We start from the raw sequence: 23,502 nt of genomic DNA, 5'->3' as shown, positions 1-23,502 counted from the left end.
AAACCCCTCAAGCTAGAAAGCCAGGCTGCTGTTTAGAAGGAAAAAAAAAGTCAAAATGAGCATATTATTTCTTTAATATTTATTTACTGCGCTGCAATACCAGTTTTGCTTAAAGCTCTGTCCTCCAAACTCCACTCTGAGACAATGATTTGAACTAGCATTGCTTAAATTATAAATCTGCAGCACATTTTTAATCTAACAGAGCACTCTGATGTTTGGTTTTAAGTTGAAGAAAATGTTTAAAAAATGTAAGATCAAAATCTCAGTGGAGGTTAATGTCTTGAGGGGAAAAAAACTGTGAATGGGCAGTTGAATCCTCTAAAAATAAACATTATGTCCTTTCAGAATTATTTGCAGGAATAGGAAGTAAACGAAAACTTCTAGAAGAAATGCCAAAGGAGAAATATGTAATGAATGGAGCTGTTGACGGTGAATGCAACAGTGATCAACATTCAAATGGAATAGTAATTCCTTCAATAAATTCTGAAGAAAAAATACCTAGCTCAGTAGCTGATTTACCACTTGATGGAGAAAAGCCTCTCTCAGATGATGTTTTCCAAGTTCAGAGCTACATCCCAAGTAATGGTATGTGAAAAAAAAAATCTAATTTGAAGGAAAACAAATTTGAAATCTCAAAAAAAAAAAATAGTTGGAATTGTATTAAGCTGACCACTGTAATATAAAATCTTTTTTGTTTGTTTGTTTTCCTTATAAACAAACCAGAAGGAAGCTGGATATATCAGATTCTTCAGTGCTTGGATGCTCTTGAGATTAAGGAGTTGATAAAGTCTGTATTTTCAGCAATGACAAGTATTATCAAAAAGGTAAGAGTTCTTTATGTGATAGTATTTTGGAAATTGGTGCAAAATTAAGCCAGTTGTTAGCCATGTTCTGAAATGCACTTCTGACAGAGGAGAGAAGGAAAGAAAATTTATTTTTAATAAAACCTCTGCAGTCCCCTTGTTTCTATGAATATCTGATACTAAATAAGAGAGCTGGAAAAAAGAAAATGTCAAGGTAGCTGCTGTTCATCTGCTGCTGTTTGCAATTCAGAATCTGATGAACTCAGCCTTTTTTGCCCCTTCCCCACCACTTTTTTTTGCTTTAGGGAACCATGAGTTTCGTTAATAGTTCTCATGACAGGACTGATTTGCATGGACTTAGAAAGCTTGGTTGGGATAAGTAAAATAAACAGAATAATTCCATCACTTTTAAAAATATAATTTCAAAGCTTTGATTTCCAAAGATTCACATCATCCATGACCGCATTAAAATATTTCTTTAAGGAAATATTTAAAATATAAAATGGGATTATGATTGTTATGGGGATGTCTTAAATATCAAAATGTAAAATTTCAATTACAAGGATAAGATTTTTTTCTTTAAGATGAAAGTCTTTAGGTTGCCTAAATATACCCTCCACAATTAGGTTAACCTAATTAACCTATTACTTGGTTAAGGTACAACTGGAAAGAGGAAGTTTTAGTCTAGCCCTCTCTCCACTATGACCTGCCTCTGTCCTCTGCTAGGTGAGCAGAAAGCTCCTTTCAGAATTGCCTCATCTGCTTCTCCACCTGAAAATTAGCCTCTTTGCTGCCACTTTCAGCTAAGGCAAGTTTGCCTCTCCAACCCAGCCCTAACTTCTACATTTCTGCTAAGAAGGGAAAAAAAAAAAAGGGGGGGGGGGGGGGGGGAGGAGGAAAGGGCATTCTTCTGTGTTCAGCTGAGGAGCTTGTGGTATGGGTAAGAGGTGGAACAGAGAGGGGACTTCTGCAGGAGACAGGAATTAGTGACAGGATAAAAGTGAAGCATGGTAAACAAGGCTGGAGGTGCCTGGGGTGGAAGGGGTGAGTTTCTGGAAGAGACAGCTTTGGAAGAGGAGGGGAGAGTTATGATGGCCTTGGGCTCTTGTGATTTAGGTGAAGGGAGATGCTTGAGGACGGTGGAGCCGAAGGATTGATACCAGGCAAATACAGGGAAAGGAATTCAGTGGAAACCTCATGGAGAGAACTTATGGGAAATAATGTCTGGGAAGGAATAGGTGAGAAATATGTACAGGTCTGCTCTGTTGTCTGCTAATGGAATGAAAAGTCATGAAAGTTAAGGCCTTCTAGATGAGGAGATGATTTGGAGTGAAACTGGAGAGGGTGGGCTTGGGGGGGAATCAAAAGCAAATTAATTAATGAAGTGGGATTAAGTTTAGCACTAGGGACAAAGTGAAGGGGACTTTACCAGATGTTAATTTCACAAAAAACAGTGTTGCCAAAGGAATGTGAGAAAGGGTAGACAATGTTGCACTGTCCCCTCTAGACAGAAGGATAATATCAGATACATGGTAGCTGGTATATATGGTAAACTTTATCAAGGTGACACTTTGATTTTAACTTTGTTTGGGTTGGGTGACTGAAGTTTAAAAACCACGCCTAATTTTACCCGATTTCCAGGTAAAAGCAGACTTTAATAGATTTTGGCCAAGTCACAGCCTAGGATAAAAAAAGCTGAAGGGTTTTGCTTTCTTTCTAGTGAACCAGACTGGATTTCAATGCTCATCGACAGCTTGCTGCTTTGGTGACTCCCATTTTTGTGGTTTTTGATGTGATCAGGACAGGCACTTCCACCTTCTACCTGTCAGTTTGGTGGTGGTAGTTTCACATGCAAGTCATTCACCTTGCGTTGTGAAAACAGACTTAGCATACGTATAAAAATAACTCGTAGTAAGTTTATGTGAAAAAAAAATAAGATAAAATGTAATTAAAACCAAAAAAACTCATGGAGAAGGAGGCGGCCAGGAGCCCTGTGCCGTGTGGCCCGGCGGGCGGGCGCCGCCGCCTGTCAGCGAGCCACCTGTTGCCCCTCCCCGCGGTGCCAGTGTCACAGGAGCGGGGACAGCGGCCGGGGCGAGCTCTCCGCCGAGGGAAGCGGCCCAGCCGCCGGTGTTTTTATTTTTGTAAGGCTGTGGTGTTACACGGGGCAAATGGAAGGAGCGGAGGTAAGCCTGGCCAGCAGCGGCCGGCCTCTCACGAGGCGCCGGGGCCGGGCGCTGAGCCCCCCCCCCCCCCCGTGACTCGCTCATCGCGGCCCAGCCGCAGCGCCCCCCTTCATTCCGCAGTGGTTCGTCCCGCGGCTCTGTCCCGCCCGTTCCCCTTTCTTCCTTTTTTTTCCTCCCCCCCCCGTGCCCCGTGGCAGTGGTAGGGGCCGGTTGCCAAGCGGCGAGCCGGAAGGGGGCCGAGCCGCTGGTGGGCCCGCGCCGCGCCAAGATGGCGGCCGCCGGCCGCGGGGGCGCCCTGGACGTGGCGGCCGCCGGGCTGTGGCTGGGGCTGCGGGACGCGGCGCGGCGCTGCTGCCGCTCGGCCCTGGAGGGGGCGCGCAGGGTGAGTGCCGCAGCCCCTCAGGGCCGGTTGCTGCCCGCTGCCTCGGCGCTGGGGAGCGGCGGGGACCGGGGACCGGAGGGAGGCGCCCCCCGGTACGGCGTCGCCCCGGGCTGCCTCAGGGGGGGCTGGCGGCGGCTGGGGTCGCGCTGCCCGGTTCGTCCTGGGTGGCGGAGGTGGTGGCGAGCAGGAAGGGAGCCGAGAGCACGCCCGGGTTTCCGCACCCCCTGCTGCGCCCCCCGGTTGTCCTGAGGTAGCGGTGGTTTGAGCGATCTGTGAGAGGAACGGGGGCTGAGGCGTCGTGGGGCTGCAACACGTTGTTAAGTTGTTAAACGCGCGCTGCACGTAGTAAATGGCACCTGCCTGAAGCAGGTTATGTGTTTGCTTTGAGAAAACAGCGATATCCCTTTACACACAAAACGTGAGTGGATGTAAGTGCTTACAGCGACTGACTCGTTGACTGTTCGTTTTACCATTATGTTGGTTGAGCAGATTTTCCTACTAAACAATTTTTCTGACAGCAAATCATAAAATACTGGCTGGTATTGACTGTTTGAGTACTAAAACGTAGACAGTCTGAAGAAAGAAATACCATAATTGGCAGGTTCAGAAGGAGAAGTACTCAGCGTTATTTCATCATCATCATCATATCTTGTTTAATCTCTACTATCTTTTCTTCACTTACTAAATGTGTACATTAAAAATCAAAAGCTTCTGTTAACCAATTTCATGGAGTTTTGAAAAAAAAAAAGTACAAGCCTGTACTTACTGCCTTGTGTATTGATTTAATTTGCTTCTAATGTCTATTTCCATCACTCAATAATGTCTGCATCACTCAGTGTCAAATATTAAATTAATCTCCTTAGTTAAAACTTCTGATTTTATTTTTCAGGCTGTGGCTTCGCTGCCAGAAGAGATGAGACCTGGTCCTGATCTGTATGGTTTTCCTTGGGAATTAGTGTTTTGTGCTGCAGTTGTTGGAGCCTTTACAATTTTCTTGTTCCTGTATAGAAGTTATCAGTCAGTAAGTGTTCAAATTGAAATTGTTACTGTTCAAGGTATCTAATGCTTCAGAACTTTAAATCTGATGTGATTTAATTTGGATTCCCCCTAAAAAGGAGAAAATTTGGGAAGTAGCCTGTTTTGTCAAGATGGGAAGTGTTTGGATGTGTAGTGAGTGGCCATTGTCAGTAGAGGAAATGAAATAAAACTCACAATAGTAAGACTTCCTCTTTCCTTCCCTTTTTATATCTACCCCAGATTTTAAAAGTCAGTCCTTAAATTATTTCCACGGGATGTGGAGATTTGATGGATGTACATATTGCTGTATGTACTGATCTGACTGTTCTGGCTATAGCTAGATCAACTCAGGTTTTCCCGAGGTAACTTAGCAAAAGCAATCTGGATGGAGTCCCATCAAGGCAGGTGTTTTAAAACACTTCAGCCAGTGGCCTTGATTCTGTTTACTGGAATACTGAACTGATTTTGCTGTGAGTTTGTGAGAATTAAGCTGATGTGTTGGAGAAATGTAGTACTGAAACCTCTTAACACATACATCAGATGATATTTTGAGGTATGGGTTGGTTTCAGTCATGAGTGGGTAAGGATGTGAGCAATAACACCTGCCTACCAAACTCTCCCTACTAAATAAATGTATTCAGTGTCCATAATTCAATATTTAGTAAACTTCTTAATTTTTTTGCATGCTCTTAAGTAGTCAGAGGGTGACCTTTTTTTTTTTATTTATTTATTTTTGTGCTGGGCTTAATGATGCTTTTGTTTGAAAATAGGCTGCGTAGCATTTTATTTTTTTCACATAAGAGCAATTGCATTTTTATTTCGGCTTCTAACGTCTCCTTAGATCTGGAAAAACACCACTTATTCTGCAGCAGCAATTCAGATTGTCTGGAAGGGGTAGTCCATATTTGTTTAAGCTAACAAATCTGTAATTTGTGTTACTCCTTGTATCTCTTAGCAGTTTGTTTTGGTTTTCGATTTTTAACTATGTTTCATTGCTTTAGATGCTATGAAAGACAAGTTTCAGCTGATACTTGAGTCAAGCAGCAACTCTAGTTAGTGTTGTTTTCCTCTCATATGTTACCTGATCTATCACTAAGGCCCAAGATATTACAAGTTACTGACAGCTTTTTCAGTTATCTGTACTTAAAACTGCACTGAGTGGTCTTCTGAAGAATGAATAGTTACTTATTCAAAAGCAGTGGGGTTTGACTTTTTGCTTTTGGGGTTGATAGGATAGGCATAATTGTGTCTTCACTCTACCCTTCTTACTTGGTCTCCTTGTCTTTGAATAAGAAAGAAACAGGGAAAATCAAAGACTCCTTATATGTTAGAGACATGATCCAGGCCCAGCCATGAGAGGAGTCTTTTGTTGTAAAATCTTTGGCCCAGCCAACTTCTGCATCTCTTGTCCAGGCCATTTGTAACAGGCTTTGTCCCGTAGTTTGATTCTAGGGCACTAGACCTCATGCTGCAGCTGCTGATTTGGCACTTCCCACAGAGTTGTACGTGGGCACTTTGTGTTGGTTGTGTGACAGGAACCTGTATTTATATTCCTTAAATTCCATGTTTAACCTGATCATAGAACCATAAACTAAAAAACTTGTTCTCAGTTACTATGCAAGAGTGATTAATCAGATGTTTTCAAGTATTTATTCTTTTTATTTCAGGTTAGAAGTCGACTTTATGTAGGTAAGCTTATTTTTCATAGTTTGGAGCATTATTATCTTAAACTCGTTTTTTTGCAACTTGCAATTATGTGAATGCTGCAACATTTAGTTGTCTGTTTGTTATAGGAAGGGAAAAACAGCTTGCCAACAAAATTGCTGAACTAGTTGAAGAGAAATGCAAAATTCTTGAAAAACTCAGCCTTTGCAAAAAAGAGGTAATATTTCTCATTAATTGCTTTCACATAAGTAATTTGATAAACTGATCCAATTTCTGTATTTGAATTACTAAACTTAAGCCTGATTCTGTGACTCAAAAATGTTTAAAATTTTTAAAAGTAATTCTTTAAATGCTTTTTCTGTCAGTGCATTTTATTGTGTATCACATTGTCAGTGTGATCAAGGGTTTGTTTTTTTTTTTATACCTCTCTAATAACGTACTCAGGCTAAGGTTGTCCTGATTTCTGGCAGGGTGTATTTGTGAGGTGATGGCTATGTTTCAGACTAGAACATTATTATTTCTATTATTTAGGCACTTTTTTTTCCCCATGTCCATTCTGACGTAAAGTTTTTCTTTTTTAGTTTGAAGATCTAGAATCTTCTCTAAAGGACGACAACATTACGAAAGAATCAACAGATGCAGCTTTTTTTGAGGTAAAAAGATAAATAGAAATTATCTAAGCAGTATAAGGCAGTATTTCAGGAAAATGCTACGCACATTAAAAACATAATTGCGTAATTGTGAGGATTGGTTTTCTAATCCTGCGTTACTGAAAATAGCACAGAAGTAAGACTAACTAAGAAAAGCTTTTGTAACAGTTGAATTAAAAGCAGAATGGAAACAAAATGATTGATATTAGAGTAAATGACATTTTAGACAATATTTAATTACTTAAACAGTAAACTGTTCCTGTTTCGAGCAGAGTGCGCACTGCATTAAACACGTTTTCATGTGATTCAATTCAAGTTTATTTTATAAGCTACTGGAGCACAGTTTAAAATTACCAGTGCTTTTCAGTGACACATAAGTAGAGAACAGCTTCATGTTTTAAGTAATAAAATCAGGTGTAATTACATTGCTTATATCCCCCAAGCTTATATTCGTAAGAGTTCCAAAAAAGTGAATCAAATACATCATAGGCTATATAATATCAAATCCACTGTATAAAAAAACAGATTTATTTTGTTCTGCAACTCAGGCTGTATAAATCTAGTTGTTACATGCTTTGTTAGCATACAAGAGTCTAGAGTACTTTGAGATTTATCCTTGATATTGTGATGTTTGTTAAATGTACTTTGTCATTTTGCATTAAAATGATATTTAAAACATACTTATATTCTTCCTACGTAGTCAAGTAGGAAGTCAAGTCAATGTCAAGTGTCTTGTTTTAACTGTCAAAACAATTTGATTTAGGAAACGCATGAAAAACTGAACAAGTCAAACTTAGAACTCAACCAGGCAATTGCAGATCTAGAAAAAGAACTGGAAGAAGAAAAATCTAAGCAGTCAGAAAATGATAACTTGGTGAGAATAAAAATAATCCTGTCTTTGTTGCTCTTACTCTTCTTACTGTTTTTTTTTTTATTATATTCCTATGGAATTATACTGTCTATTATATTGTCTTACTGTCTATTGAGAAGACAATATGTATATATATATTTTTTTAAACAAAAACTATATTTCCCCTTTTGTGTCTTCAAACTCCCTGTGCCGTACTGGAAAAATAACACCCATGTGAGAAAATGTTCAGAAAAAGAACTCTTCTCCCTGATTTGGCAGTATCAACCTTCTCAATTTGAAAAATAAAGTAACTTTAGCAATTGCCTGGACTTTCAGTCAAATCTGTGGAAGCTATATTAAAAACTAATAATTTTCAGGTGGCTGAAATTGAGGAAAGATTGGAGTCTTTAGAGAATGAAGCAAAATCTGTTCAATCACAAGTCGATGAGGTATGTCTGATTTTTATCATTTGTTTTCAAATCTCCATAATTTCTCTATTTTCCACGTAGTTACATTTTTAAAATTTTGCCTACTAAGTGTGCAGAATTAGTGTGCTCTGTAAACTAAGAGATGTGCTAAGGCTTCTTCTGTGTGATTTGATTTAACAACTTTTAATTTCATGTAGTGACTGGCATTTAGTGGGGAGTACCTTTGTCTTTTCTTTACCCTTTTAGTCCACAATGATACAGCGTTGCAAAACTTCAATCAACAAAGGCTGTTGAAACTGTGGGAAAAATGTGAGAATGTGTATATAGTAAGGATAGAAAAGTTAAGAATGAGTACAGTAATACCATGGTGCCCCTGCTTGTTGTATCTTCACTTACGCAGTTGAAACAATACTTCTTTCTTTCAATTTAGGCCAAGTCCACCCTAAAAGTGTATCAGATTAATACAGAGAGACTCAAGACATCCGTTCAAGATGCGGTAGTTGAAAACTGCCATCTTCAGGAAAGTGAGAAACAAGTAGGTTCTTCCTAGTTAAATTCCTTAGAAATTGTATATTTTCCTCCAATGCTGTGTAAACATGACTTTTGTAAGGAGCTCATTCTCCGTGTGTTTGTTAACATTCCCTGAGTATTCTAGTAAACAGAATGAGGAAGAGGACATGCCTTTAAAATGAAGTTCTGTAGAAAAACTTTGTCAAAGATAGTCCTATATTATTAAAAAACAAACAAAATTAATTGTAAAGAAACATCCATACAGATCAGTGAAAAAGTGAGCATGTAAGTAATGTGGGACTGATAAGAATTTTGCTGAGAGCTAAAGGAAAGCAGAGAGATTTGAGCAAGTCTCCAGCTAGGATCCTCTGCATTGGCAGAGAGCAAATGCTTATATTTAATACAGAAAACAAAACAAAAATGAAGAAATTGCAATGTATGCAAAAGGCGGGTAGGAAACTACTGTAGTATCACTATAAATAAAATAGTGGAAAGTCATATCAGTAATATGAAGATACAGAAAGGACTGTTACTTCCCAAATTTTAGCTGTTTTCCTTAACGCTGTAGCTAGATCACAGAGTGGTTTGGGTTGAACGGGACCTTAAAGGCCATCCAGTTCCAACCCCCCAGCCATGGGCAGGACATCTCCCACCAGACCAGGTTGCTCAAAGCCCCATCTAGCCTGGCCTTGAACACTTTCAGGGATGGGGCAGCCACAACTTCTCTGCACAACCTGTTCAGTGCCTCGCACTCTCATAGTATTTCTTCTTCATATGTAATCTAAGTCTTTCCCCCTTTTAGATTAAAGCCATTACCCCGTGTGCTATCGCTACACTCCCTTACAAAGAGTCCTTCCCCAGCTTTCTTGTAGGCCCCCTTTAGGTACTAGATGGCCACTGTAAGGTCTCCCTTTGGCCTTCTCTTATCCAGGCTGAACAACCCCAGCTCTCTCAGCCTGTCTTCAGAGGAGAGGCATTCTAGCCCTCTGATCGTGAGAATAGATCCCAAAGAATGCTGATAATTTTTAAAATGTTCAACGTATGCAGTAGTCATTCAGTGCAATAATTTTGCTGAAAAAAAAATCTCAGAACATTAAAAGTTAAACAGAGTGTTTCATTTTTGTGAGTATGTGCTTCTTGTCCTGCCTGATGGATGATTGCTTTTGTTGTCTGAAGTGTATCAAGGTACCTACCTTGCAGAGCTAGAGGCACAGGACTTTTGGTTTTGTCCTTTCCTATTGAAACATCTTTATATATCAAACTTACTGATTCAAGGGGTTAAAAAAAAAAAAAAAAAAAAGATAATTTTCTATCGGAGGAATATTCCAATTCTGCACAACTCTGTTCTCAGTAAAACTTTTTAGAACGGGCATATGCTTAGTTTCACAAAAATCAAGGGGGGGGAGTAGAAGATGATGTAAAGTCTCAACAGGGTTTTGTTTTGTTTTTCCTGGTAAATTCTTGGTTTTAGACAGAAATAATCTATTTCTTTTTGTTAAAAAGAGTATTCTTTTTTTCCTCTACTTAATAGGGCTTACAATAAGGTAGTACTGAGTGATGAGAATTGCTCTACATTTTATATGCAATAATTTTCTATCAAGCAAGCCCAGGAAAAAATCAGGAAAAACAGCCCCCAGGATGTAAATAACTTGTCAGGTTCCTAGATAAATAAGTTTTTTTTGTATTCCTTCCAGATAAAATAACTTGGGTATGGTAGTTCCTTAACCACTTTGTTTAGGATGAATTTCCTGCACTTTGTCATTAACTGAGCTTTGTTGCAGTGTTAAGTAATTTGAGAACATTTTTACGTGTTGTGTTTTGCTCTGCTTTTTAGTGGATACAGAACCTGGAAAGAGTTGATAGGACCTGATATCTGATTTGTTTGTGTTTTCTTTTATGAGGTGGTTGTAAGCATGTAAATTAGTTTACTGTATTAGAAGATCTATATCCCTTTTTTCTTTTTCTTTTTTTTTTTTTTTGAAAGATGGAATTTCACTTATGCTCAAAAGGTAACAAAGATGTTATTTGTTTACAGAACTTAGAGTGCTTTCTTCCTCTGTCCATTGGCACTAATGGGTCGTAATCTTCTGGCACATCATAGCTTAACCATTATAACAGATGTGCTCTCTCAGATTGATGTGTCAGAGAAAGGATTGGGCCTTTTAGTTTGAACAAGGGAACTGTTAATGAACTCAGACTTACCGCTTTATGTGTTTTTTTCCCCCTTCATTAGGAACATCAGAAATAAATGCTGCTTTAGCTCATTGCAAATCCTTTCTTCTAATTCTTACAGGCATATAAAGTCAGGTCGATTTATTTTCTCTTTGACTTCATGTAGAAGGACTCTCTTAAGCTTTAGTTCCCCTTTGAGGAATGACATTTTGTGATAAATGTAGTTGCTTGTGTATGTCTTCTGAGCAACATTAGCAAAGAGAGTGTTTTTGCTTTATCTGTAATTTCTAGTTTGATGCTACAAATTCATATATGGCTTTTACTGCTCGAAAGGTGCAATTGTGTGCCAAGTGGTGTTCATCCAATTCTAGTCACATACTTTGTTTTACGCCTTTCATTTTATCTTTGATAACAAGTGTCCAGACTTGTTTGTCTACTTGCATGGCAGTTCCCCTGTTTAACTCCCATTTTCTGGTTTTATTTTTAGTATAACTTTCACTTACGTTGCTCAACCTAGCTATTCCTTTCTGTCCACTCACTGCTTTTAAATTGGTTGCCCGTTGTACAACTTTGAACAAAATTCTTTTGACATTCTCTTAAAACAAATAGTTCCCCATGTTTTTGTACTGTATGTTTTGTCTTTAAAATTTGCATGCATATCAATTTTTTCTTACAATGTGAAAACATGGTTTACTTGCACTAATTTATTCCAGTGTTTTTTTAATAAACTAAGTGCTTACATGTGCTAATTGCTTTATTACTGTAAAATACTTATGTGAAATTAGATTTTATTAGGGAATATCTATCAAAAGTAACCTTGGAATTTGCCTGTTGTTTAGTTAACCACAATGACAAAGATACATACCATTAAGTAGCGATTACGTGCAGTTGCTGTGACTTTAATTAATGGGAAAGCTCTTTAAAATAAAATTTTGAAATGTCATTAAGAAATGTGGAGGAGAGCAAGGGAGATCGTGTAAACGTACAAGTCTTGTGAATTTAAGCAGCTGTCTGAAAAGCTTCCAGATTTTCCTTACCTCCCCGACCTCTCCTAGATTGAGAAGACAGGTATAATTTCAAAAGTTTATGTGCATGTTGGGGAAGGAATCTTCTCCCTTCTGTCCACTCCTGCCCAGTGTTCATAACTGTTACATAAATTGTCACTTTTTTTATGCATTGCTGTTGTCACATCGTGTGATTTTAAGTGAGTGGAATAGTAAATGAACCTTTTTGCTATTTTTTTAGATGTTCTAACAACTAATTACAAGAGAGTTATTGTAGTTATATCAACAGGACAATAACATAGAAGTCTTATATTTGAATCTTGAGACTGTCTTGTAGTCTTCTTGTTTAATTCATATTGTTGGATGAGAGGTTAAAATTCTGCTTTTGTGTATGTAGATAATATGCACAACAGGCTGAAGTGCTATTCATCCTTGGTTCTTTGTTATAATGAATAATCACACTAATCTAGTATTTCCCTTTTTAGCTTTTAAAAGAAGCTGAAGGATGGGATGAACGATTTAGTGAACTAAATGAACAAACAAAAATGTTTGAATCATCTAAAACAGATATAGAAGAAGTATTGAAAGATAAAGAGAGTCAAGTCAAGGTAAATGATGACAGGTAGCACTGAATCGTATTATTCAGTCTGATGCTAAACCATTAAGTTTCAAGAAGATCTAACAAACTCTCCTTTTCTTAGTATGTGTTAAGCTGTTTTTTTTTGTTAGTTTCTTTGATGTGTCCGTCCTCAAATGTCTCCTTTCCTGCTAAGCAAAAAAAGGTTGCTTAGCAGCACAGTGGAGCAGTCTGACAGCCTTGGAAGCCCACAGGGCTAAACAAGACCATAGCACTTTTGGCTCTAATAGAGTATTTACTCTTTTGGGAATTTGGAGCATGGGGTTTGGGAACTTACTATCATGTGTTTGGGCATACCATATATGCCCAAGCCCTGTGAAAAGCCTACTTACTTGGGTATCCGAGGAATCTTTGCCTAGGGCATACCTGTTAACCTGCAGGTATATGTTTTAATGGGAAGAGTAATGTCGGACATTTAGAGTCCTATAGATGAGGCTTGTTAAATCTACTAAGGGAAGTAAATTAAGATCAGAAATCCTGGAAAAGTAATTGGGAAGCTAACCACATTTTCATTGTTTATATTTATTTTACTGTTCTTGTTTTGTGTGGGCTTTTTCTTAGTCGCTGACACAGTACTTGCTGAAGATGAAAGATTGGAGTTCAGCAATCAGAGATGATGATGACACTGAAGATGATCACTGGGACACTGATATAAAGGGTGAAACAGAAAATGGAGAGCATTTAGGTATGATATGTTTTAACAGATGTTTTAAAAATAGAGAACCAACAAAATTCTAGGAGAATAGAAAGATCAGCTTTTTAAAAAACGGGTTTTTAAAACTCACCCAATTTTATTAATGTCAGACAGTTAACTGAAGCTTGGAAACCTCTGGAATAGTAGCCTGTGCTACTGTAGGGTGACGTGGGTATAGATAAAAGTGTGTGCATTGTCACAGGGAAATGTAAAGACTGAGTGCTCAGTCTCTTGCAGGATGTCTTGGCAATGATTTTCATGCATTTGTAGATGGAAATGTTGCCTTGGTTTCTTCCCAAAGCTTCTCCAAGCAGTAGCCCTGTAGGTCCATAGAGCCTTATTTCTGCTTCCTTGTCCTTATGCAGCTGTGGCAAGCAGTGTAGTAGTGATGGGGATATAGATGTAGGTCCTTTCAAAACAGCAGCACAGAGTAGCCTTTCCTCCTCCTTATTCTTGCTGCAGGTTCTTTTTTGTTAGTGCTGATTGTACAATTGCCCAGTAAGTCCTACAACATGTGTTCACCATCTCACTCTTAATAAGTGCATTCTGAACCTATTTAGAAAATAGGCAAGCCACCAATTTAAAACATGCCTATCATGGCATGTTGGGGACTGCATTTTTTATAAGAGCAAAGTAAAATGATATATTTGAGTAGCAAGCTCTGTCACAAACCTTTCTGTGCTTTTTATGTGACGTATTCTATTCTGTCAATCAGATGATCAGCAAAAACGAACTGTAAAGAAATTGATCTATGCTGCAAAGGTACGTGAGTTTAAGAAACTTGTGGATGGAAGGGGGGGAGGCTAAATGGAATATGTGCAATTTCTTATGGTAAGTTTAAGTGCATATAGATACGTGTGTGCACTTAAGGGTATCAAGACCCAGCATTTTTTGATGCTTAATTAAATATTTTTCCATACAAAGAGTTTCTAATAATCTTAAGTTCCTTTTTTTAATTTTTTTTTTTAATTTTGACTGTAGTTAAATGCTTGTTTAAAGACCATGGAAACAGAAAGAGATCAAATGTATTCAAAATTGTCTGATGAAAACAAAGCCAAAGGAGAACTTACAGGTAATTAAATGTTGTTACAGGCTGTCTAGTTTCGACTAAAAACTGATTTAAGTTTATATTAATAGATATATAGATATAGTGATTTTATATTTAATTATAAAGCACCATTTGCAAATTTTATTGTACTCTGTTACAGTATAGAAGTTATATAATCTTAGATGAGCAAAGTGATGTTAATAAATACATAATACCTTTACATAAATGCTGGACATGAAACAGTGGGGTACTACTCTAAATTTTAAAACTCTTTTAAAATTTGTAGTTTAGTTGTAGTAGGTGGAAGCTGAATAATTAGTAAAATCTAAAATACTGCATTTAGAGAATCAAAGCTAGAAGTATTTTTCTCTAATTTTTCCTTTGTTGTGTAGGCTACACTGAATTAAAATTTATAAAATGAAAACACTGCCACTTCAATTAAAAAAAAAGTCTGTAACTACCAATTGCTTTTATAGATAACAGCCAGCAGAATAGCCATCATTTTTGAACGTACTATGCTTTGTTATTTGAATAGTGATATGCTCTGTAAAACTGTATCTTTTTTAATGCATGAAGGTCATTTAGCCTGACTCCTTATGCTGGCACGTTTTCCAAATTGATTTTAACTCTCTCTCATAAAGGTATTCTAGCTTACTTGAAGTTTTATATCTTTTTTTGAAAAGAGGCATAAGAATAGTAAATAGGAAAGAAAACAGGACTGATTTTAATTTGGATAGATAACAAAAATCTGAGTTATTCCTTCAGGCTACTGAGCAAGGCTTTGTGGGGCTAAATCTGCAATATAATGGTAATGATTTTACTCTTTTAGAGTGGAATAATTACAATAATAAAAGCTCCAAATTAAAATTGTGAATTATAAAACTGCAGTGTCTAGAGGAGCTATGCCATTTAGAGGGAAAACAAAGACTAGGCATTTGCTCAGAGCTGCACTTGGTAGAGAGAATAATGCTGGCTTCCCATCAAAGGACCAACACTGTTTCTCAATCTTTATAATTTACTGAAATGTGTTGATATAAATTACTGCATACATTATTAAATAAGTATAGTAGCAGACGCTTCTACAGACTTTTTCTGTCCTAAAATGTTACAAATATTTTTATTTTGTAAATTGTATGTTGTTCCCAATATAATTATCTCTGAATTTGACAGAGCGTATAGAAAACCTCCAAAGTGAACAAGTTTCCTTGCAGTCTGAAAATGAACGATTTGAAAGTGAAGTTCAAAAGCTTCAGCAGAAACTCAAAGTAATGACTGAGCTTTATCAAGAAAATGAAATGAAACTACACAGGTGCTTTTTTTTCTTCACTTTTATGTTCAATCCTTACTGTTTGAGACTTCACGCTTTTTGATTTAGGTGGCTGAAAATTATTAGAAATTTGAATACTGCTTTCCAGAGTTTCCTGAAGTAGGGAGTAGCAGGAAGACCCTGTTACATTGCACCTTCATGTGCATTTATGATGACAGTAAGTTTATACTAACTGTTTCCATGGAAGTAGTGGTCTATTAAGTTAGGACTTTTCCACAATTAAGTATAGGGAAAAAAGATAACATGAGAAATAACAAATCTTTAATCTATGATGTAAGGTGGGTGAAGTTGGAAAGCTTGACTTCTAAATGAAGGTATGATATAATACATGTATCAAAGTTGCTGAAAGAAAGAAAATCAGTAGCTTCTTTAACTATGGGGTATATTTTATATAGTAAAGGGAGCTACTAATGTCTGTGGAAGAGTGGCGCTATATGTAAAATTAAGCTTAAGAGTTAAAACATGGACAGCTATTATCAGTAAGCAATGTAGAACCTGTGTGATTTTGTCTTTCCTCATCAACAAAGATGCAATGTGAAGGCTGTGCCATCTGTCTCCCAGTAAGGATGTCAGTAGGTAATGGGACATGGTGACCAAAATCAAATGCAGAAGGACTGGGGTGGGATGGAGCATGTAATAACTTTGAGAAGTGTGTGTGTCCGGCTGTGGTGGGATCAGGAGGGAATCATTTTAAGGCACAAATTTACATTTTTATTAGCCAGAAATTATTTTTTAAGGAGCAAACATAATCTTGAAGGCAGCAAGAGAAGCAATACAAGTCTTGATTTTGTACTGAGCGGTATGCAGGATGTTTTTCAAGTGTTGCTTTCAATAATAATCTGCTTTGTAGTTTGTGTAATACATAGGTGACTGTCATCCTCATAGATGCAGCAAAACCCCAAATCCATTACATTAACATTTGATTTTTATAGGGTATGAGGGATAGAATGGAACTTAATGAAAAGAAGTTATTTAAAGATACTGTGCTGAAGTTCAGCAAACACATGCTTCTTGTCAAAGACTGCAAGAGACAAAAAGGAGTGGAGAGAAGCTGTTGTGGTGCAGATAGCTGAATTAAAGAGGATATTAGTACTAGTGGGACATCTTTTAAATAGTTATTGAAATAACACTGAAAGATAGTGTAGTTCTGTGTGTGGTTGTACATTTTTGCAAATATTTCCATTTGCAATACTAACTCCCTAGGGCAGTAATATTTTGCAAAAGGAAAGCTTGAGTATTTGGGAGATTAAATTGTCTTCTAAATTGCTTTTAGGAATAGTGATAACGCTTCATTAAAAATAAACTGAATAAAGACATAAAAACTAGTTCTGTTTATGCCGCTTTATATGTTACCTCTAAAGTTCTTTATCTGGATAAATATCATCTACACATCATGCCTAAATAATTTGAGAATTTTTTCTTGGACTGCCTGCAGAATTGTTGACGTAAAATTAAGCTGAATTTATAATTTTCTTAAAGGAAACTGACAGTAGAAGAGAGAGAGCGCCTACAAAAAGAAGAAAAGCTCTCTAAAGTAGATGAAAAAATTAATCATGCTGCTGAAGAACTAAACAGCTACCGGTAATTACAAATTTTACTTACTATTATGACTTTTAAAGTGAACAGAAGGCAGTAGAGAATAACACCAGCTTAAGTGAATGTGTTTTCTTCCAGATTCTTTGGTTTGCTTTTTTTTGTGTTGTTATATGCCAGTAGGTGTGTAATAATACATACTATTAGAGTTTCTGTTTTATTAAAAAATATATATAAAAAATAAAATGAGAATGGAAGACCACTGAGAGCTTTTCCATTAGAATGCTGTTTGTATTGAAATGTTAGCTTTAATGGAATGGTAGAAGTGGGTCTCTATCTAGTTCCCCTTAGTGAACAGATTAAAAATTTAAAATAGAAAAAAAGAAAGTTAAAAAGAGAATACTGTGAAATAAATGCAACATTCAACTTTTCCATAGATCTGAACATATTTGTTGTCTAGTTTTAGTATTCTATTTCTGTATCTCTAAGCTTTTAAATAGTATTACCGTAATGTGGGAATATTTTCTGTAATTGTTTTGTAAATGTTTTGCGTTACACTAGCTGTGTACATATGGGCTTCTTCAGTAGCTTCTTGAGCTACAGTATAATTCTTTGATTTGTAATATGTATTTCCTGTCTTCCTTCAATGTTCATGGGAGTATTGACACTTAAGTGAACGATATGGATCAGAAATGCTTCCTGAGGAGCATTCCTCTGGAATGTGAAGCCCTTGTGGACATTTTTCAGTATTCACTTAGGAATACAGAATTCACTCTTTTTGATTTACTCAGAATGTGTCTTTGGCCCACCTGCTGAGAGGGTGCAGAACCTAGAAAGGCTGTGCACCAGGCAGCTGGCAACTAGGTGGCATCATACTTACTGTGGTCTTGAAATAACTTGAGTGCAAGTACCTGTCCCCCAGAACCGACTGCTAAACTGTAACAGCATGAGGTTCTAGCCATGTCAGTACAATTGCTGAGCTGGGTAAACCTAGCTGTTAGGACATACTGTAGGGTGATATCCTTCATACTGGAAATATATCACAGACCACTGAACAGTTGGGGAGTGGTTGACTAAGGATCACGTGGTACACAAAAATGACTAGCAATGGAAATTCTAGGCTTTAGGTGATGATACTTCTAGATACAAAAATTATATTTTGCAAATAATTATACTTTGTGTTAACCATTGTGTTTACCATATTTAAAATTATTTTCCTCAGCATTTTATTACAGTGTCATAAATCCTGTTTTTGTTACAGACAGCGAGCAAAAGATCTTGAAGATGAGTTAGAAAGAACCATTCGTTCTTATCAGAATCAGGTATGTCTTTGTGTTACTTGGCATTGATGCCAAGTAGGGATGGATGTTAATGCAACTGAAATACCACTTTCCATTAGGTTGTTATACTGAATATGGCTTGTTCTTTTGTTTTGTTTTTCTCTTTGTCTTTTTTTTTTATTACCTATTTTATGTCATCTGTTTTTCGTGGACTTACTGTCTTTTTGTGGACTTATTATCACTAACTTTATTAAAAAATAAGTTCAGTTTAAGTTTACATGTCTCATAATATAATTTACCTACATATTACATTTATGAATGAGAGCATATATTCAATCTTAAGTTTTCTTTTTCAGATGAATAATGCACTTCAGTAATGATCTAACAAATATGTTTTTCACAGATTACTTCACATGAGAAAAAAGCTCATGATAATTGGGTAAGTTCCAAACAATTAATTTACTTAATTCTGTATGTCAACTATTGTCTCACTTTTCAATGGTCTGAATAGCTTGGTCTGTCACACAGATCATGAAAATTAACCTGTTACCTACTGATTTCTTGCAGAAATACACAAAAGCATGTTAAAAATACTTTTGTCATAGAACAGTTCCAATAATTGAGTGAGCTCTGAGCTCAGTAGAATTGAATACTACAATATTGTTTGCTATAGCACTAAATCTGCTTGAATAACATGTTGCCATTTAAAAAGTGCATGGCATTTTGCTAATAATAAAAGCATTTGGCCTTGCTTTGGTGCCATTTTAATATTTTTCCTGGATGTACTCCATTCTTTTTATCTGCTAATAGAAGACGTTATGTCCTGCGAGAACAGTATGTTCCATTGACAGCTTCCTAAGAATGTTGCTACAAAATGCTTTTTTTTTTTTTTTAACCTTTTTTTTCCAAACAGGAAACTTTAAACTATCTCCTGACTAATACATTCTTCAGTTTCACTGAATGGTCTGTGTGAGATAGTCCTGTTAAAGTTATGGCACTTCATGGTCATAATATTACGGATTTGAATTGTATTATTTTAAAAATAAAACTTGCATATGTAAAATCGGAGATTTTAAATCTTGTATGTGTTCCATAGATGCTTCAAAGCAGCTATAGCCAATGAATTTAATTTCTGCAGTGTTAAGAATCTGCAGGAAAACTGTATCGTTTCCCAAAAAAATTGGGTAGTAGAACTGCTAGTGTCATTTGGTGACGTTTTGAGACTGTTTCCTATGCTTTCTATATGAGTCATACATCATGAAAATACAATCTGAACACTTCAGATAGAAAAATGTATTGGATCTAGGAGCTATCACATTTATGAAGCATTTAATTAATAAACAGCAATATCTAAGCATCTGATTTTTGTTCTTCTTGAAAGCTGACAGCCCGAGCAGCTGAAAGACACCTCAATGATATAAGAAAAGAAAATGCACATAACAGACAAAAGTAAGTGCAGTCCTGATCTGATTCTAAACAAATGTGATTTGTAATGTGAATATGTTTTGGATTTATGCAATTTGGTATTTTCTAGCCACATGTTAATCAATGGTGAATGAGACAGAGCAGAGAGCAGTGCTCTGCTGTAGCTCTGAATGAGGGGGAGTCATTTGAGGATTCTTGTAATGATACTATGCAAGAAAAAATGAACTATGCAAAGCATTGAAATTTTTCAGAAAAGAAACAGAATGTAGGTGTAGGACTCCAGGGTTTTGATGGTACTGTTTTTTTAATAGGCATGTATTAACCAGAAGTCATGATTACTAAATAATCTTGCAGTTCTTTAATTCAGAAGTTAATACTGAACTAGCAATTGAGGTGTGTAAGGGGGAAACTTTCAAATGTACAGCTAATACTTCAAGTGCAACATACTCATGAGAATAGTGTTGTGCCTGGGAGTTAGGACATCTAGCATGCAACTTCAACTTATGAATTATAGCTTACATGCAATAGCATAAATAATTAAAGGAATTCTTAATTTCAGAGTTCTGTGATATCTCACCTTTTTTATTTAACGAATGATATACATTCGTCTATTTAGTCCTTTTAGTAGAAATGTTACTCGTAAGCAGTGCAGCCCAGTAAAAATTTTGCATTTCTTTTTTGTTTGTTTACAGATTAACAGAAGCAGAATTTAAACTTGACCTTTTAGAAAAAGATCCTTATGCTCTTGATGTTCCAGTTAGACCGTTTGGCAGAGGTACAGTGTTGAACTGTAAAATAGACTCTAATTGTTCTGGTTTCTGGTTTTGTTTCCCAAGACAGCACATATGTAGTCGTTTGAAAACTATCCTGGCCATGTGTATGTAGTAGTCAATAAAAAAAAAAAAAAGTTACTCTAGGTCCTGTCAAGTATCTTGTTGAAACTAAGAGTGTTGGCAGTATTGCAGCATTGATGAGAGGAGAGTGGAATATGACACACATGGTAACTGGAACACAGTTCTTGTTTCACTTATACAATCTAGTTTTAAACTTCACCTGAGAAGTTAATTACTTTATACAGTTTGTTGAACTAAGTATTGTGAACTTGAGCATTTTGTTTTAACTGTTCCAGAGCATTCCCCATATGGACCCTCACCAATGGGCCGGCCTTCATCTGAAACAAGAGCTTTTCTTTCCCCTCCAACTTTATTGGAGGGTCCTTTAAGGCTTTCACCTATGCTTCCAGGTGGAGGAGGAGGAAGAGGTACAATTCTTAAACTTGAAAATCTATCTATTCTGGATTTCTCTCTCCTCTGCTATAAATCTGTCACACCTTTTCCTCTTGCTGGTGACAAAAAGTATTAAAACCACCAATTCAGTACAAACAGGTCCTCAGACAAACTCTTCCTGTTTTTCAACTTGTTTCTAAAGCTGTCTAGTGTATACCAGCACAACGGAAAGTTTTGTTGGTACTAGTGGATTAGTCAGTAGATTGCTTTCAGAAGCATAAATTGAGAAAAGTGAAAAGCCAAGCTTAGTCTTGTTTTATTTTTTGGACAAATGCAGTTCTGCTGAAATAAACTTCCGATTTTAAGGTGAACAAGTTAATCAGTTTTCTCAGGAGAGAATGTTGATACTTCTCATTTGTCTAAAGATGGAGAGAGAAGAATGGGGAGTTATCTACATCAACAAAAACAAAAGACACGTTGACTTATGAAAGATGTTTCTATAGGAAGTTACTAATTCAGTAATGTTTTCCTCCCCTTGGTTTCTAAATTTAAGGTAGTCATTGTACATGGAGGCAGTTTCATCCCTACTGATGAAAGAGAACAGAAGGGTAAATGTAAAAAGGAATAAAATGTAGAGTTTGAGAAGTAGGTGAAAGAAATCCATAGTGTCATGTCTGATAAGGGAAGGAAACACTACTCCTTTGTAATTTTTTTTAAATGGAAACAGTGTCGATGAATGTTAGAGTAAGGTTCAGCATCTATTACAGGTAATGAAGAAGCTACTATTAACTTAATACCGCTGTTAAATCTATTGGTACCTATATTTGCTTCACAGGAAATATATCTAAATATGTCTCATCTATAAGAATGTCACTAATCAACATTGATTTTTAAAAGACTCTTTCTTTACTTTAATTCTCTGTAAGTGGTATACCCAGTTGCATATGAAAGTTGATTCACATTCTAAGTCAAGAAAAAAAAAAGAAAAAAACATGAGATCAAATGTTCAACCATAGCACACATACCACATGCAGGTAAAATCACATATTTGATAACTGCTTGCTTGAATAGAGACAGTATGTAATGAAATTGAGATGTTATGTGAATCTTTAAAATTATAACTCAGCTGTTACTGGTGGGTAAGAGTGAAAACTGGATTTCCAAATGCACTCTTAGCAAGGAAAGAAATTATGCAAAGACATTACTGTTCACTTTGCAATGGAGCACTAATCTAACTTGGGAAGATTAAACAAATGATGTGTTTAGTCAATGCTAACTATAGAGCGATTATAGTGCTTATCTCACTTTGCACAAGATAGAAAATGGCTTCAAATACTAAGTTGGATTTTAGGGTAGGGAATTACAGAATGATACTGGAATTCTGCATTTATGCAGACCAAATCTTACTACAAAGGAAACTTGCAATCTGAAGTCACTCATCACATTTGTCTTCCACTTGCTTATATGTTGACCTGGTCTTCTCTAATATTTTTTTTCTTGATTAAAGAGATAGAACAAATGAGAATAGTCTTGAATGTAATACAAATATTTTTTTCAATGAGGTTGTTAACTTTGAGTGCTATTTTTTAAATTGATGAAGTCTTGTTAATGACAATTATTTTAGTACTAAGAATAACATTTATCGTGAAGGCACCATTTTTTATTTATTTATTTTTTTTTTTACTTCAATGAACAGAAACTCTTAAAATGATTACCAAAAAAATCAGGTACTGTAGGCTACGCTCCTATTGAACTACATTTTTTTCATTCCAACCAAATCTTTAAATACTTCTAGTAAGTCATCAGCAGCAAACAGCTGGAGATTCCTGGGGAGCTGTGCACCTCTCGTGTCTTGAAACTGTTGGCATTGCATGATATATTTTATTGTTTTCAGGCTTAATGAAGAAAGACACATAATGTAGGATTTGAAAACCAGAGTAAATAGCTATCTCATTTCTTCAATTAGGATCCAGAGGACCAGGATCTACTGTCATGTATGAAGCTAGTAATGAAAGAGGAGAGCTGAGTTCTGATAGATTACCTGATCCCCACAGACCACCATCAGATACTGGATCCCTGTCTCCTCCTTGGGACAGAGAACGCAGGATGATTCTGCCTCCACCAGGTATAGAAATCTGCTTAGCTACTAGAATAATGGAGTTTCTGACTTGCAGCATAAATATTTATTTTTTTGCTTAGCAATATGAGGGGTTTTCTAGGAATGGCATGTGCAGTCACACTGATAAGGTTTTTTAATAGTACAGTTTTATCCCCTTCTTGAATAGTGCAGTTCATTTGCACTTCTTCTGTGCTGTCTGTTAAATGTATATTGATCCTAACAGTGCATAATCAACTGCTTAGTTTCATCTTTTACTAGGGGCTTATTTACTGCATCAAAAGAGCTGTCGAGGCTAGATGATGAATGAGAGATCTGAGAAAGTCATAATTTTTAATGGTACATTAGCTTTAAAAAAAAAATCCCAAAAGCTAGTTGATGTTGAAAGATTTTTTTTTTTAATGTTTCTGCTAGTAGTAGGGGAACACCATGGGACAGTCATCCTGGCTGAAAGCGCACTGTTTAGTACTTACTTTCATGTCGATGTTGCCTCTTCCATAAATAACAACAGGAACGTAATTAGTCATCGCTCTCACTTCAGATAAACGT

At 36.6% G+C, this 23,502-nt stretch overlaps 1 protein-coding gene across 4 annotated transcripts in view; it reads left to right on the top strand.

Annotated features, from left to right (window-relative positions):
* Positions 1-23,502, top strand: part of MIA2 (MIA SH3 domain ER export factor 2) — a 33,594-nt gene that overhangs the window by 4,634 nt on the left and 5,458 nt on the right. Inside the window, exons 5-25 of one of the 4 annotated variants that reach the window (XM_068683245.1) lie at positions 346-585; positions 724-824; positions 4,261-4,392; positions 6,056-6,077; positions 6,182-6,270; positions 6,635-6,706; positions 7,467-7,577; positions 7,931-8,002; positions 8,412-8,516; positions 12,153-12,275; positions 12,866-12,989; positions 13,714-13,760; positions 13,980-14,070; positions 15,217-15,355; positions 16,853-16,954; positions 18,168-18,228; positions 18,590-18,625; positions 19,568-19,635; positions 20,304-20,386; positions 20,741-20,872; positions 22,804-22,962. In XM_068683245.1, the coding sequence (XP_068539346.1) occupies positions 346-585; positions 724-824; positions 4,261-4,392; positions 6,056-6,077; positions 6,182-6,270; positions 6,635-6,706; positions 7,467-7,577; positions 7,931-8,002; positions 8,412-8,516; positions 12,153-12,275; positions 12,866-12,989; positions 13,714-13,760; positions 13,980-14,070; positions 15,217-15,355; positions 16,853-16,954; positions 18,168-18,228; positions 18,590-18,625; positions 19,568-19,635; positions 20,304-20,386; positions 20,741-20,872; positions 22,804-22,962 (2,109 nt within the window). Of the gene's footprint in view, positions 1-345; positions 586-723; positions 825-2,835; positions 2,990-3,212; positions 3,372-4,260; positions 4,393-6,055; positions 6,078-6,181; positions 6,271-6,634; positions 6,707-7,466; positions 7,578-7,930; positions 8,003-8,411; positions 8,517-12,152; positions 12,276-12,865; positions 12,990-13,713; positions 13,761-13,979; positions 14,071-15,216; positions 15,356-16,852; positions 16,955-18,167; positions 18,229-18,589; positions 18,626-19,567; positions 19,636-20,303; positions 20,387-20,740; positions 20,873-22,803; positions 22,963-23,502 lie in introns of those variants that run through there. The other 3 variants (XM_068683246.1, XM_068683248.1, XM_068683247.1) reach the window with 3 other exon arrangements.

The sequence above is a fragment of the Anas acuta genome, chromosome 5 (genome assembly GCF_963932015.1).
Source record: "Anas acuta chromosome 5, bAnaAcu1.1, whole genome shotgun sequence".
Lineage (NCBI taxonomy): Eukaryota > Metazoa > Chordata > Aves > Anseriformes > Anatidae > Anas > Anas acuta.
This window is presented reverse-complemented; position numbering and strand designations above follow the sequence as displayed.